This window comes from Gambusia affinis, linkage group LG09 (assembly GCF_019740435.1).
Source record: "Gambusia affinis linkage group LG09, SWU_Gaff_1.0, whole genome shotgun sequence".
In the NCBI taxonomy this organism is placed as follows: domain Eukaryota; kingdom Metazoa; phylum Chordata; class Actinopteri; order Cyprinodontiformes; family Poeciliidae; genus Gambusia; species Gambusia affinis.
In genome coordinates, this window is record NC_057876.1 from 19368124 (window position 1) to 19383025 (window position 14902).

At 37.1% G+C, this 14902-nt stretch overlaps 1 protein-coding gene across 1 annotated transcript in view; it reads left to right on the forward strand.

Annotated features, from left to right (window-relative positions):
• Nucleotides 1–1617: 1617 nt before the first annotated feature.
• The window catches only part of rab28 (RAB28, member RAS oncogene family), a 33140-nt gene continuing 19855 nt past the window's right edge, over nt 1618–14902 (forward strand). Inside the window, exons 1-5 of the mRNA XM_044126645.1 lie at nt 1618–1817; nt 1934–2077; nt 7104–7200; nt 10448–10536; nt 13528–13657. Coding sequence (XP_043982580.1) covers nt 2003–2077; nt 7104–7200; nt 10448–10536; nt 13528–13657 — 391 coding nt within the window. The 5' untranslated portion in view covers nt 1618–1817; nt 1934–2002. The remainder of the gene's footprint in view (nt 1818–1933; nt 2078–7103; nt 7201–10447; nt 10537–13527; nt 13658–14902) is intronic.

Sequence of the window (14902 nt, forward strand, 5' to 3'; positions counted from 1 at the left end):
TCACAGTTCAATATCCCTTAGTAATTGATTATGTTTACAAAAATATACAGTTACTCAGTTTGCAGAGTGATAATACATTTCTGAAAAGCAGAATGCCTGTCTGAATCAAATGTCTTTTTGAATTAAAAGGGTTTTTTCAACAGTATGTCAACAGGATGCATAACAGTCATACACCTTTTCAATGATTCAGTGCAAACCCTCAATATATTACTGCCATGTGTGCCTTTGATAGGTGTTCAAATGTGGTGCCCAGATGGGAATCACTGATGGTCCAGGGATGCCGCACCAAAACCAAACATCCTAACCAAAATTACAGGAGTTTTATTAAGACGTTGTCATTAATGGGTGAGTGGGGGCTTAGGTTACAGTAGGAACAAGTGACAAGTACTCAAAATGTCAGTGCAGGGGGACAAAATAAATAAATAATAGTTGTGTGGGGGAAGCCTCCCCCCACATAACTTCTCCAACAACTGCAACCAACTTTCCCCGGCAACTACTGATAATACAACTGTCGCAATCCACCCATTTCTGACCCTTTCCACTCTGTTTCCATCAGGTTAGGAATACACAAGCATCTGGGCACATACCTTCATGTAAATTCCTCTTAGTTTTACTTCCATGAAAGACATAATTTATTTAGATTCTTTTGGGTCTGCTTTTTGGGTTAAAATATTCTTCTTTTTTTTAAAAGAAGACCTCCATGACCCTCTAAAGTTAAGGTAGATAATGGATGGATAACATTTTGCTTGTATTTACTGAATTTATTGATTCTAATTTATTGATTGTATTCTACCATTCTTTACCACACAAAACTGAGAAGCTCAAGAATTTTATTTCAGTAGTATTTGTTGTACATGACAATAACTTTTATTGAACTGAACTGACTTGCCAAAAGTCAAGCTGAAATGTATCCCTCAGGGGCACCTAGAGTTTTCAAAAGCGAGGACAAGGTGAAGTACACATATAATTATTAATAAAACCAAAAGTCATATAAAAATTTCTAGAACTATGCTACATGCACTTCCAAAGCGACATGCTAAAAAAATAGAAAAGGGACACAGGAATAAATAGAAAAAAATAATTCTTGATTCTTCCTCACTTCTCTTCTATCTTAAATTCATATAAACATCTCAACCATATTATACTTGCCAGCTGGGGGATTACATTTACAAGGGTAGTCATCCACCCAAGGTCCCCTTTGTTCGTGCCACTAATAGGATTTGCTATTTATTTTCATATTTATTAACTTTTTAATTTGTTTTTTAAATCAGTAAATGTTTTTTATTCCAACACTTTCACCAATAATTCGTGAAGCCGAAATAACAAGCGGGCAAAAACACTTTATGATGTACATTTTCCTCTATAAGAACAAAAGAGTTGTTAACGTGGTCTATAAAACGCTTATATTTGGGTACTTTAATGTTTTTCACGGCACCAAAACTTCATAAAACGCACTCTGCCATAAATTACAAAAATGCATTAGAGTTTGAAATAAATAATGACCAAAAATGTGAATTGTAAAACAACTTAAAATCCTGCAGGCTGTAATTGTTTTAAGTATTTCTTTGATCTTTAGGTTTTCACTTTTCACTCCCTAACTTTGTCCGGCGTTATCATGGCAACGACAGCACGTCATACACGGCACAGACTGGACCCCACACACGCCGGAGGATTCTGTTTCCGGTTCGAACCGTTTCCTGTGAACACAAAGGGGTTCATGGAGATTCTGACCGTGTTTACAGACTGACATGCCAAGCCTTGGCTTCGAGTGTGTTTTTCTTGCAGTCTGTTTCAGGAGGAAAACGGTCGGGGCAGCGGTACGTTAGTGGATCATACCGAGAGGAGAGCAGCTGCAGCCTGCGTTTATAGAGTCAAAATGGCGTCTAGTTCTCCAGTCAACTCAGCTTTAATCCATCTGTGATTATTCCGACAGCCGGACAGCAACCTGTAACTGGTTACCAGGGCGTATCGGACTGACACGGGTTGGAGCACAGGCAGTGTCATGTCGGACTCGGAGGAGGACAGCCAGGACAAGCAGCTTAAAATTGTGGTGGTTGGAGACGGAGCATGTGGGAAGGTGAGACCCTTCGTAAAATGCACACTGTACCTTCCCCACTTTCAGCGTGGTTAGAGAAGTCTGACTTGTGTTTTATTTTCACGCCAACATATTGTTTTTTATTGGGAGCTGAACGTTGTAATTAGCATCCATCTCGTGCTCCCGCTGACGCTGTACTGTCCCCGCCTGGTCACCATGGCGACCGACGCTAACTTAGCTTGACAGGCTAAAACAACAAAGCTAACAACATTCAACTCAGATTAAGCTACTCAGTATGAGATTCTGTTTGAGATTTCGGCTTCCATAGTTCAGTTAATGCTTAAGATATACGTCATGAACAGTCTAAAACATAGAATAGGTACTAAAGAAAATGCTGGCACAGTTCTGATTTTGCAAAAGACAAAGTTTAGTTTTCATATTATTTAATTCAGTTTAAATTTACAGTGTATGCAAAGGATTACACCATGCAGATCTACTAGATTTGACTATGCAGGTTTATTTTTATTCATAATCCCTGGAAGATTGATGGCATAGCAAATAAAAAAGAAAGAGTTGATAAATAATTCTCATTCATTTATCCACTCACAAGAGAAGCCAAAGTATCAAAACAGAATAATAAAATAAACATAAACATACAAAGATGATCATGGAGGTGCACACTTATTATTAATGTTTAGATGTAATTTGGGGTCCTTTAAGATGAGCTGTAAAGATGGAATAATTAGAGGAGTGTCTTGAAATTGTTCCTAAACAATTTCTGTATTTACAGTTTTGGACTCTGTTGGTCCAAACACTGTGGGAATAGATGATGACCCTTTACGGTCATCTTTGACGGTGTCCCTTCCTATTGGCACTCCTAAACCTCTGACTGATTAAAAACATTTTAATAAGGCTGAGCAGGTCATTGTAAAATCCTATACATAAAACACAAACGTATTTAAAATGAATAACATTCAAAACATACACAACTTGTTACTCATGTAAAAATAAGCATAATGTATTTTGTTTTAGCTTATTTAATAAAAATTTCTTAAGCTGTCACCTGTAAATCAGTTTACTTCTGTCAAAATAAAAAAAATCATAATATACATGTTATGCAAAGTTTAAACTATCATTAAATGCGAGGGTCTACATTACAATTTTGTTTCTCAACAGGTTGCTCAGTTATGTGATGTACATAAAAAATGTTTTGGATGAAAAATCTAGAGAGGGTAACAGCTCACTTGATGTTAACATAGTTTGCAGTGCTTAGAAATATGGAAAGCTAGACTGATTGGAAATATAACTTGCTTTTGATTATTAACATCACCTTTACTCAAGTAATGTTTCATAAAATTAGTTAAGGTAACTGTATGTTTAGCAAATATAAAACCACTCATTTCTTTTAAATGGCTCATAGAAAGGTTCTAATTATCTAACCTATATGTTTTCTACAATTAGTAATGTACATTGACGTTTTATTTTCTAAATATTTTGGCATCAAGCTAAACATGTCTTCTATAAAGGAACAATAAAACCTTTCTAATTGCAGGTTTTATGTGACATCAACTATGCAAAATGAGTATTTTGTGCCGTTAAATCTTACTCAGATCTGTTGCTTTAAACCTCTTAAGTCTGTCTGACCCTTAATCCATATTATATCCACACAAGAGGATAGTAAATAAGCGTCTCTCATGCAGTGGTTAAAAAACTATTACCAGCCTATGTTGTTAAGATTTAATTACCTTAATAAATGTATATTTGACTTGTCAAGCTTCATATCTAAAAAGATGTGTCTCTAAAGTCATGTGTTTTAGCCAACCTTTTTGAGTAAAACTTGTGCACTATGCAGCACTACTTGCTGTGTGACAGTTGATAAAGACCTCAGTTTGCTGGGCCCAAATCCTGCAGCTTGTGGTTGCTTTCCATCAGCAGGATCTCCTGGCAAATGCACATGCAAACTCCATATGCATATGGCTGCAGGGAGAGGCCTCATTTAAAAAAAATTATGCTGTATCAGTTCCTGTGAGAAAATGCCTCTGTGTTCCCTAATTATGACCAAAAAACATTGGATGTCATTCATAGACTTTTGTATTAGTTGTGCAAGTTAACATGTATGGCTTTTGCTTTTAGATAGCTTTTATTTTTGAAAGCTTAAAAATTTTAAATGCCGTTGTTATGTCCTGTTTAGCTTTGTAGCTGATACACCGGGTTATGTTTAAGTCTTGTAAAAATAGGCAAGCCTACATTAACAGCAGGGAATTTTTCTTCTCCTTGTGACATTAAACAATTGTTTGCAGTAAAGCGAGGAGGTTGTCATGACAATTCAGCCACATTTCTTCTTCACTGCATCTTGAATCCCAGACTGATTGTGATTTTAAGACAGGCTTGTCAAGTGCTTTTTTAGCCACACATCCCCTTTTGTGACTAATCTCTCCTTCCTTTTGGGAGATAGAAAATGAACGTTGCTGTAAAGGGGAGACACGAAGAGAAAAATTAGTGTTCTCATTCCAGAAGGTCGACATTTTCTTCTGGGAGGCACTGCCTTGTGTGGGACATACACACACATACATGCACCCACGCACACACACAACTCTTTGTAGATACGCTACATTAATAACCCCCGCTCACATTGCTCCCAGGTGTCAGCTCATCTCTGTCTCAATGACTTACCTGCTTGTCTGTTTTGGACAGAAAACAGCAGCCCTGCCCCCCCATTTTGACTAGGCACCCCTGACTGACATCTTGAATGCCGTTTCCTCCCTTATTAATGTCAATTTGCTGAGCAAATTGCAATCGGATCAGTTTTTCTTGGACAGCGTTTTCATTGGTATTTTAGCTTGCGGTTTGTTGTCCGTTCAGAATATGGGGAGATGTGGAGAGACTTGTGCACCTTAGTGAAATGTTTTTAAAATATGGAATCTCAGATATAGCCAGACTTTTAAGACGCAGGGCTGACCTTACACACTGCTCTATTTTTCAACCTGAGTTAGAAGACTCAGTTTTTCCTTAGTATTTGCTGCTCTGTGATCCATAGGACAAAAAGGAACTCTAGGCACAGAAGAGTAACAGAAGAGTAAACTGTTAGCTGGACAACATTTCCAGCTTACTGTTTTTAAAAGTAAAAAGAAAGTTTTGTTGAATCACATGATTGTTGTCAATGTTCCATGTTTTTTTTTTTCTCTCTGCAAGTTTCTGCCTCCAGTTTCCCGGCAGTGGTATCAGTGGTGACCCTGTGCTGTTCTCTGTCTGTGTGTCAGAATTACGCCAGCTTTTACATTTGCTGGTTAGTTCCATTTGTACCATGGTAAAAAAAATTAAATAAAATAAAACTGTGTTGAAGGAAGAGAGGCAAGCTACTGCAATGCCAAGAGAAATGGCCAATAGGCCCAACATGAGCATGTGGAATACATTTCTGCAGTCCAGGCTTGTTAGTCTTATGTTGTCACTGATTGTTTGAGCTACTTAAATGGCTGATTTTCTCCTTGTTACGTCAGTCACTCCTAGCAATTTCTTCTTTACGCTGGAGACTGAAACACGTTCTTTGGTAGGTAGTACTAAAAAAACAACCAGCAAATGTTTTCCAAAAATCAGTGAATAAATATTTTACATTAGTTTTAATGGGCATGTTACTTGTGAAAACTCTGTATGGGCGAAACAGTAAGACTTAGATTTGAGATGCACTGATTTGGCTTTTTACTGCTGATATTAACATTCTGCTTGCTTTGAAGTCTTGACCTGCTATGACTCTAACATATACAATAAATTTTTTATTAAACAAAAAACATGCTTTAGCAGTACACCCTGTTTTCTGGATTGAAAATGTTTGCAATTCTTGATTTTTAGGTATTTAATAAATGAGGAACGTTTTTATTCCTTTGATCCCATTTAAGGTACATTTTTAACTTAAGAGATAAATTGCAGTGCTAGAAAATCAAACACATTTGTATGTCTCTAAAAGACTTCAGTAAGCCATTTTAAGAGGCTCTCCTATTTACACTATATTATACTGTCTCTTATTGGATTAATTTGAAAGACATCCTGCCTTATTTGTAAGACCATTAGACTAAATCTAAACCCTTTCAGCTGAAAAGGACACAGGCTTAGCTTAAAGCTTAGTGAACTGAAAGAAAGAATCGAATTTTAAATCCCTCAACTAGCAGTGATTGTCAGACATCACATTAAAATTCATTTACTGACAGTCATGAACTCTAAGGGAATCCCACTGCTTCCCTTCTCTGTTGTGTTTATGTAAGCACGCTGCTCTAAAGATAGCTAATAGACATCCACCTCTTCATGCTTTTTTCTTTGGCTCATCCATCAAAATGAATTACAGTTGGCATGTACTGACTGTGCTATGAATTCCCACGGATTTTAGGAGAGCTCTTGACATGCTATTTTTTCCGCTTTCTCAAATGCAACAATGACAGTGATGGAAGTTTAATAATTGTTTAATAATTATTAGGTCTTCAGTCCAGAGACATGACACATTCTTTGACACCTGTTTTTGTAATTTACTATGATTTGAACTGTCACTCCTATGGCTGAGGAAGCAGACAATTACATCAGTTCACATTTCAAAATCAGTTCAAATCAGTCAGAGTTTCTGACTGTTTGAAAGATGAAACTTGTCGTAAAGTTTCTAACATTTCTAATAAATTATGGCTGCATGGATTCCTTATGAAGAATCAGGGAACTGTAGTTTTCTTGAATTGTGAGGAATATTTTAAAATGCAATCATTCACCAAAAAATAAAAAATAAAAACTGAAGAAAATCGAAACAGACTGGCGTTTTTTTAATGGGTCAAAATATCACCTTTTCAGGAAGTTCTTTAACATTATGTTTATTTTCAATGAAAAGGGTCCGATTTCATCCCTTTTCACACTGTGGTGCATAGACACTAAATTAAATAAATAACACACACTGAATAAAGGCTTCTCCTGTATCCTTAAATCGTTTTTTGCACCCATAGCTCTGCTTTGAATGGCATATTTTTAGTTCTTTTGATGACTCAAGAGATGTCTGGCTCTAATTCTCTACGTCTGTCCTTTTGTCATTCTGTTTCAGACATCACTCGCCACCAGATTTGCACAGGAGGCCTTTGGGAAGCAGTACAAACAAACCATCGGCCTGGATTTCTTTCTGAAGAGAATAAGCCTTCCAGGTGAGACACCTTCATAATCTTTAGGGAGTGCTTCTCATTTTGAGAGACTGCACAGACATATGTTGCACAACTGCAGAGAATATGTATTTTCAGAGCTTGACCAGTCAACCTTGCCAGTACAACACTGTAAATTTTGTATTTCTTTTATATAACCTCAACTTTAATAGAAACATCTATGACACAAAGGTGCCCGTTGTTCCCTATTAGTCTCTGTCACTTATTTCTCCTCGTTTTTTCATTTCCAGGCAGAGTTTTTCATTAACGTCAATGTGTGAGCTGAATGTGTCTTTTCTGCTAGCTCCTCATTGTCGAGTGTCTGCCACTTCTCAGGCTTATTCGCTCTGAAAGCTCTCCTCTCTTGAGCAAGCGGCACAATTTTTTATGCTCTCCACAAGACCACTGGTCAGATTTATGCCCAAAGTAACAATTTATGCTTGAGTAAATGCAATTTTTGTGTTTATACATAACTCACTTGAAATAAGGGCACTTTATATATTCTCGTCAAATCTAAAAATTAAATGTTTATGGCTTTTTGCTTTGTTTGAAAGAAAGTTTCAACCCTCTTTTAAAGTCTCTCTTTCTAAAATAGGAATTTTTTGCATTTAAATGTATTTTTTTCATCCTTAGCCAAAGCCTAAAATCCAGAAAGCTCCATTCTTTCATTACTAATAAAACAAGATTAAGCAAGGCAAATTAAGTGCTAAAAGTAAAAGTCATGCTGATTCCTGAGTTGGCTGAGGGACTCTGTTTTGAATTTGTGTCCGTTTCAGCTCAGAAGGCTTAGGAGAACTAAACCCCCAAAAATGTTGCGGTGGAGTCTGGTTGAAAAGAGCCAACTATCATCTCAGGCTGTGCTGAGCTACTTAATGTGAATCTGAACAAATGCTGTTAATTGTATGACCTCTCCCTCTTTTCAGTGTTTTATTTATTAAAAAATTTTTTTTTTGTTTGAAACCCAGCATTAAAACTGTTGGCTCAGTTTAAATATAGATTTCAGATGTCTGTATTATTGGGGCGGCAACAAAGCTGGAGTCAACACCCAAGTTGTTAAATGGCCCATTTTCTGGGGAATCGGGTGTTGATGAGCTGATGAAGAGGAGTGTGGCTCCTCAAGCTGGGTGGTCCCAAATTTTGTCAGGACCCCCGCTCGCCCTCGTTTTGGAGAGGTTGTGCGGGTCTCTATGGGGCTGTAAGGGCCTTCTGCAGCAGGGGGAAGAGTAGCATATAGCCAGCGCTGGCTCCTCTCCCCATGAAGGCCCAGCTTGTCAAACTTAATGTACATTTTCCAACGCAGGCAGAGGTGAGAGGAGGCCGACTGGCACACAACAACCTCCTCTGTGTGTGCTTTTTATAACAATACTTCTTCCAGATGTCCCTGCCAAACCAGTGAGGTAAAGGCAGCGGAGAGGGGCCTGACAGGAGCTAAAATCCACTTGATAAACTCTGTCAGACCTATTGGCCCTTTTTCTCCTCGTCAACGTCAAATCCCACTAAGATAAGTGATATTAGCAACATACTGTCTGTTTGATGTTTACAATCAAATAGCCAGAGGATAAAATTTGACATTGGATCTGTAGGTGAAATAGGAAGAAAACAAATTTCTTTCTACTTAACTTTTAAAACCTAGGACAATAAGCTCCCACCATTTTTGGTCTATAAATACATCAACCAGCATAATATTCTTATTGAACTTTTATTTTAGATCATAAAAAAGTCAGAGAAAGGTTAGGGATATATGCTTTAACATTTAAAAAGAAAAAAATGTATTTTCTGAAGTGCTTAGTCACTCTGCAGTAGAAGCCTCAAAAGTAAAAAATTGTGCCATGAAGAAGAAAAAACGTATATGTTGCAGGACCAGCCAAACCATAAAAAAAACTGTAACTTGTACTCCCAGAAATATGGGAGCTTCATAATTCTTTTATTTTTCAGTTGAATTAAAACTTCCCAGCTCAAACAAATAATTTATGAGAATTTTTTGTGCCACAAAAAAATGGAATCAGTATATTAGACCTGAAATCAATATCGACCAGCAAAAATCAGATCGGTGCATCCCTAGTTTTAGTGTTTCGGTCTTGCTCATAGTGGCATTTTGTGTTTTTGCTGTAAATATGCAGAATTACAGTCCCTGTGTTTAGTCAGCATAGGCCTTTTTAAAACCCAAAGAAAGCTGGTGTCTGAGCATGCTGGGTGGGTGGGGATGGCTCTTTATGACACCAGGGAGCTGTAATTCGTTGCGTTCTCTGGTGTAACTTGACGTTGACGGTGTATAGTCTAGCTGTAGAGACTGTGAACCTCAACGCTTCCTGTCTTTTATTTAAAAAGAGGACTTCTGAAGGGGTCGACTCATCCAGTCGTGTCCAGAGCGCACGCTCTCATCCCCATCGGAGCTGCAGGCCGTCACTCAAACACAAATTCCTCACTGTCCGGTCCTCCCTCTTCCTTTTTAAGCCCTTTTCATTTTCCGAAGGAAGAAAATATTTATTTGGTTTTTGGTCTTTCTCTCACTTCCCATCATTCAACTCTTCTTTTCTCTTTCCACAAGCATAAGCACAACAGTCTTCTGTGTCTTTACTATTGCATTTAATTATTGCTATTTCTCCTAACAGCACATAATTCTCCTCACTTTACCTACTTGGCAGGCGATGGCATAATACAAACAGGGAAATAAAAAGTCACTGAGACTTTTAAAATTAGAGGGTAAGCGGACATATTCATTCCCCTCTATCTCTCTGCTTGATATACTTGGATCTTAGCTACATATAATCTGCCAGTTTAGGAGCCCCTAGCATGAAAGATTAATTACTACTTTATTGTTTTCATTTTGTGTGAAAAAAGTCTTTAATATACCAAAAAAAAAAAAAAAAATCTGCTGTGCTTAATATAGGCTGTGGTGGAATTCATCCATTACTTCCAAAGGACTATGGTGTTTACTGAAAGAGAATCCTGGAAAGAAATCCTTAAATGTCAGGCAGATCACATTTTATCGTTTTTTTAGCTGACAAAGCATTAACAAAGTAACTTTGATCAAGATATTTATATCTTGATAAATATTTGTAATGCTGGAGTAATCTGTCTATTTCTGACCAATGTATAATTCAAGTTTTTTATGTCTTTTCTGCCTGTTGCAACTTTTTATTCTAAGAACTGTAACCAATAAGAAAAAGGTGGGCTGCAGGTTTATTTGTTCTCTTGCAAATGTAATCTTTCTTAATGTTTAGCCTATTTCTGTCTTCTGTCTTTATTCCAGGCAATTTGAATGTGACCCTGCAAGTGTGGGACATTGGAGGCCAAACATTAGGGGGCAAAATGCTGGATAAATATGTATATGGAGCTCATGTAAGTTCACTCTTATTTTATGTTGTTGATCTTTGTACAGTGTGTTTCTTTGCTTTGGGTACTTTGTTGAACCACTTGAAGCACAAGAAATATAACTATTAATGTACAATCATATGGTCCTAGATTTCCGTTCTCAAAGTATCATCAGCAGAAAATCATAGCCTGTCACTCTTTTGCTCTTTTGCTAAATAATATATAAAATATAACATCTGCAGTTCGTATTGAATCTCAAAAAGTATTAAACAGGAACATTTCTGCTTGTGTAATAATCTAATAGTTAATTTGAAACTGAACCAATATTTTGAGATTATGAATGTATATTGTTTTTTCCCTTTTCTCCTATGTAAAAATCTGAAAAAGGATATTCATACATTTTATATTATTACAAGTAAAAACTGAAACAAACAAATCTGAAGAGGGCTCTGACTGAAGACTGTTGTATGAAAATCTCATGACTTTTATGACATAGTAACACCTTGCTATCCAGCCAGCATAGCAACATGTCTTGCAAGCACTGCCAGTCTACCTCATTTGCTTTTGCCGCTCCTGTTTAAATCTCTATCTGGCTGTGCGGTTAGCAGAGACGTGGAGTCAGGGATTTGATTTTTGCTCATGTTGATTGACGGAAGAGACGGTTTGAACTTCCTCCCTCTCTCTTTGATCTTTGACAGAACAGCTGGACTTATACTGAGTTCAAAATACCCACTACTAGACTATTTTCACATTAAGTGAGTTTTAAATGACAGTTCCAGGTATATGAATGCTTTTGTAAGGTGCTATTTCTATTGAAAATGCATCCATAATCGCATTTAATAAAGTCAGAGCCGCCTGTAGCATTAAGTGCTGCAGGCACTTAATTGCTACAGGCACTTAATGGACCTTACCAAGCTCCGCCCACAACCGACCCACGTGACCACAAGTCTCACAAGCAAAGCCTCGTAGCGCGTTGTTTCTATGTAAAAATGACTCCATTAGTGCATCATTTCTACCGGATTTTCACAATATATCAGCTACTACAATGGACAGAGGAGGTAACAAGTTCATATCATCATCTGGGAGGAAGTTACTGGTTTCTCAGTCACAAGCTGGTTGCAAACCTGAGGCTAGCAGGTGTCAGTCAGTTATGGATGATCTGAACTTTGGTTTGATGACTTCAATATGAGAAGCTACAGACTGATAGAAGGATCCAAAGAGTTCTGTTAAGGTAAAGGCAAATCTTCTCAAGCTGGGATATAATTAATTTAATTTCACATAATTATCGCGGTAGAAGCCATTTGTTTGTTAAAATTTTATGAAATATATTTGTTCTATTTAATATTTGTTGTGAATGACGTATAGTCACAAATGAGTCCAACGTAGTCCAACGTTTAAAAACTACAGCGGCTGTAATGCGCCACAGCAAAGGTAAACAAAGGTAAAATAACCCGAACAGGTGATCAACTCAAAACCACTCGTACCTTTTTACCCTCTCTCTCTTTGTAGTTTAAGCACACCTGTTACCGTGGCAACCGCCTGCGCCCCGCAAGACGAGCAAAGATTACGTTAATATTCAGTCCATTACGATATCAAGTTTCCAGGCTTGATATTTATTTCTCGATTATTAATCAGCGCTTCCCTGAACACAGCGATGGTTGATTGACTAGCTGCACTTGGTGCTATTGTGGCTAACACGAGTAACAGTTTAGTCCAAAGCCTTCTCTGCTAAAATAAAATCTTTAGTGTATGTCACATACAGTATACATTGCATATTGAGCTGTTTAGCTAACGTAAGACTGTGCAGAAGTTGTATCAGTACTGCTATTATGCTGTACTTAGTTAACGGGAAGCGTGTGTTTGTGAGACCGCCAACCACGTGACCACGTAGAATGAGCATCAGCCAATGAAAAGCGGCCCCTCTGGTAAGGTCCATTGTACACACAATTAGGGGGCCCTACTTATACTGTGAATGTTTGTTCCAGTGTACTAGCTGTATAACTTTTCATCTAAACAGAGGCCAGATAAGACAAAAAAGGTGTTTTTTCTATGCTTTGATAGGGGAACTTTCTCAACATTTTTCAAAACATACTAAAAGTTTAATCATAAATCATGTTTTTTTTTCCTGTTCTTTCCTTCTTGTCATACATCTTTGCCAATTTATAACACTTTGCTTACTTTACCTTTTCTCATAAGAGTTGCATAAAACTTAACGCCTTTTGTTTGGCACTGAATATCCTGTAATCAATCATGGCTGTTCAGAAAGGCTCTGGATAATTGTCGGAGGTCTAACCTGTCATCACTAACATTACGTGTTGTGACAGTGCGTGTCAGTTGAACAAAAAGCAACAAAAAGCTTTTCAGTCATGTTGCATCATGCTGTAAAAGGAGAGTTATTTTCCTCTGCACTCGCTGCTTTCCAGTTCTTTGAAAAATAAAAGTTTTAGTATTGATAACGATGTTATTGATCCTAATTTCAGTCCGCAGGTTTTCTGTCTCTACAATTTCTACTTTATTTTTATGTTCATGTAAACATCTCTTGACCTGACTGTTCACCCAAACATCAGTCTGTTATTGTCTTGTGACTTTATTTTTTATTTTTTTTACGCTGTTCTGGATTACTGAGGGTGGAGAAAACAGGCGTAGACAGCCTACATTCATTGGCCCAGAGGAATTGACCTAAATTGACCTCAGTAAATCTGAATCTTGAATGACAAATTCTGAAGTTATTTATATGCAAAGCTATATTTTTATTTTTAAAGAGATCCTCTTGAATTCTTGTAATCATATCAACATAATATCAGTGGGAAATTGTTTATCTGTGCTTAAGCGAGACTGTGCTTCACTGTAGAAAGAGAAGCAGTGCCACCTACTGTTTCTATTTTTATTTGATATGTATCATCAATCTGCCTCAGATAAAATTAAACAAAAATTTATGTTTTACTTCCTTTTTGCCATAATTTAATGCATGTTTGTCAAATCAAAAATAAATAATATTCTTGTCCTTTTCCCGTACAGGGTGTTCTTTTAGTATATGACATCACAAACTACCAGAGCTTTGAGAACCTGGAGGATTGGTTCAGCACGGTGAAGAAGGCAAATGAAGAGTCTGATATCCAGCCTGTTGTCTTCTTGGTGGGCAACAAAAGTAAGTACAACATTAACCTACATACACAATGTCTTATAAAAGCATTTGTACCCCTGTTTGTCATGTTGCAGTCACAAACTTCAATGTATTTTAATTATATTTTATGTTATGGATCCAAAAGAAGTAGATAATTATTGTGAAGTCTAAGAAAAAATAAAGATATTATTATTATTATTTTTTTACATTCACTCCCCTGTACTTTTAACCTGAAAACCTTGAAGTCACCTACCAGCTGTTCTTTGAACACCTCAGAGGTTTCCTAGAGAACCTTGGCTGACCAACAGTCTCATAAAACCACACTGCTTAGGGAGAAAGTAGGTTAGATTTTAAAACAATATTCTAAGCTTTGGAAATCTCACAAAGGACTGTTCAAACAACCTTCCAAAAACTGAAAAGTTATGGGGGGGCTTCACACCTGTGAAGACATGGCTGTCTGCCTAAAGTGACAAAGATTGATCAGTGAAGTGGCCAAAAAGTGGCCTGTTGTAACTCTGGAGAACATAGAATTTCCTTTATGGAGTGATAGCAGCACCATGCTAAGAGGGGTCTATTTTGCAGCGTGAACAGGAAAACTGGTCAGAGCTGATCGGAAGGTGGATGGAGTTACATGTAGTGAAATCCTGGATAAAAACAGAAGCTGCAAAAGACAAAGGTGTGCCAGAAGTTCACCTCTCAACAGAACGGTGGCTCAGAGCGTAAAGCTACAATGAAAGATAGATTTGTCCAAAGTCCAAACCTAAATCTAACTCAGGCTTTAAGGAAGGACCTGAAAATAGATTTTTTTTCTCCATTCAGTCTGACTGAGCTTGATCCATGGTTGCTGGTAGTGACATGCAACTGTAATTCTAGAAAATAGTTTTACAAATTAAGGCCAATAATTGGCCTTTAAAAAATTCTGATTTTTACTTTGGAAAATATTTCAAAACTGTCTGTAGCTTTCTTTCAGCTTTTCAATTATGCACTAATTTGTCTTTCTCTGTCATAAAAAGCCCCTCAAAAAAGTCATTAAAGTTCAAGGGGTTTCAGTAATTTTACTAGACACTGTAAATTCAATGCTTCACTTTAAACACTGTGCTTCATATTGTTTATAATTTTTTTTTATTTCAATTAGTTATGACTAAAATTAGGTCCAATTTGTTAGGCAAAGCTTGTCTGGATGAATTGCTTTCTGATGCATATTTTTTGCATGTGTGTGTTTGCATGTGGAGGAGTGAGTGTTTTGATGATAGCAGACATGTTTGTTGG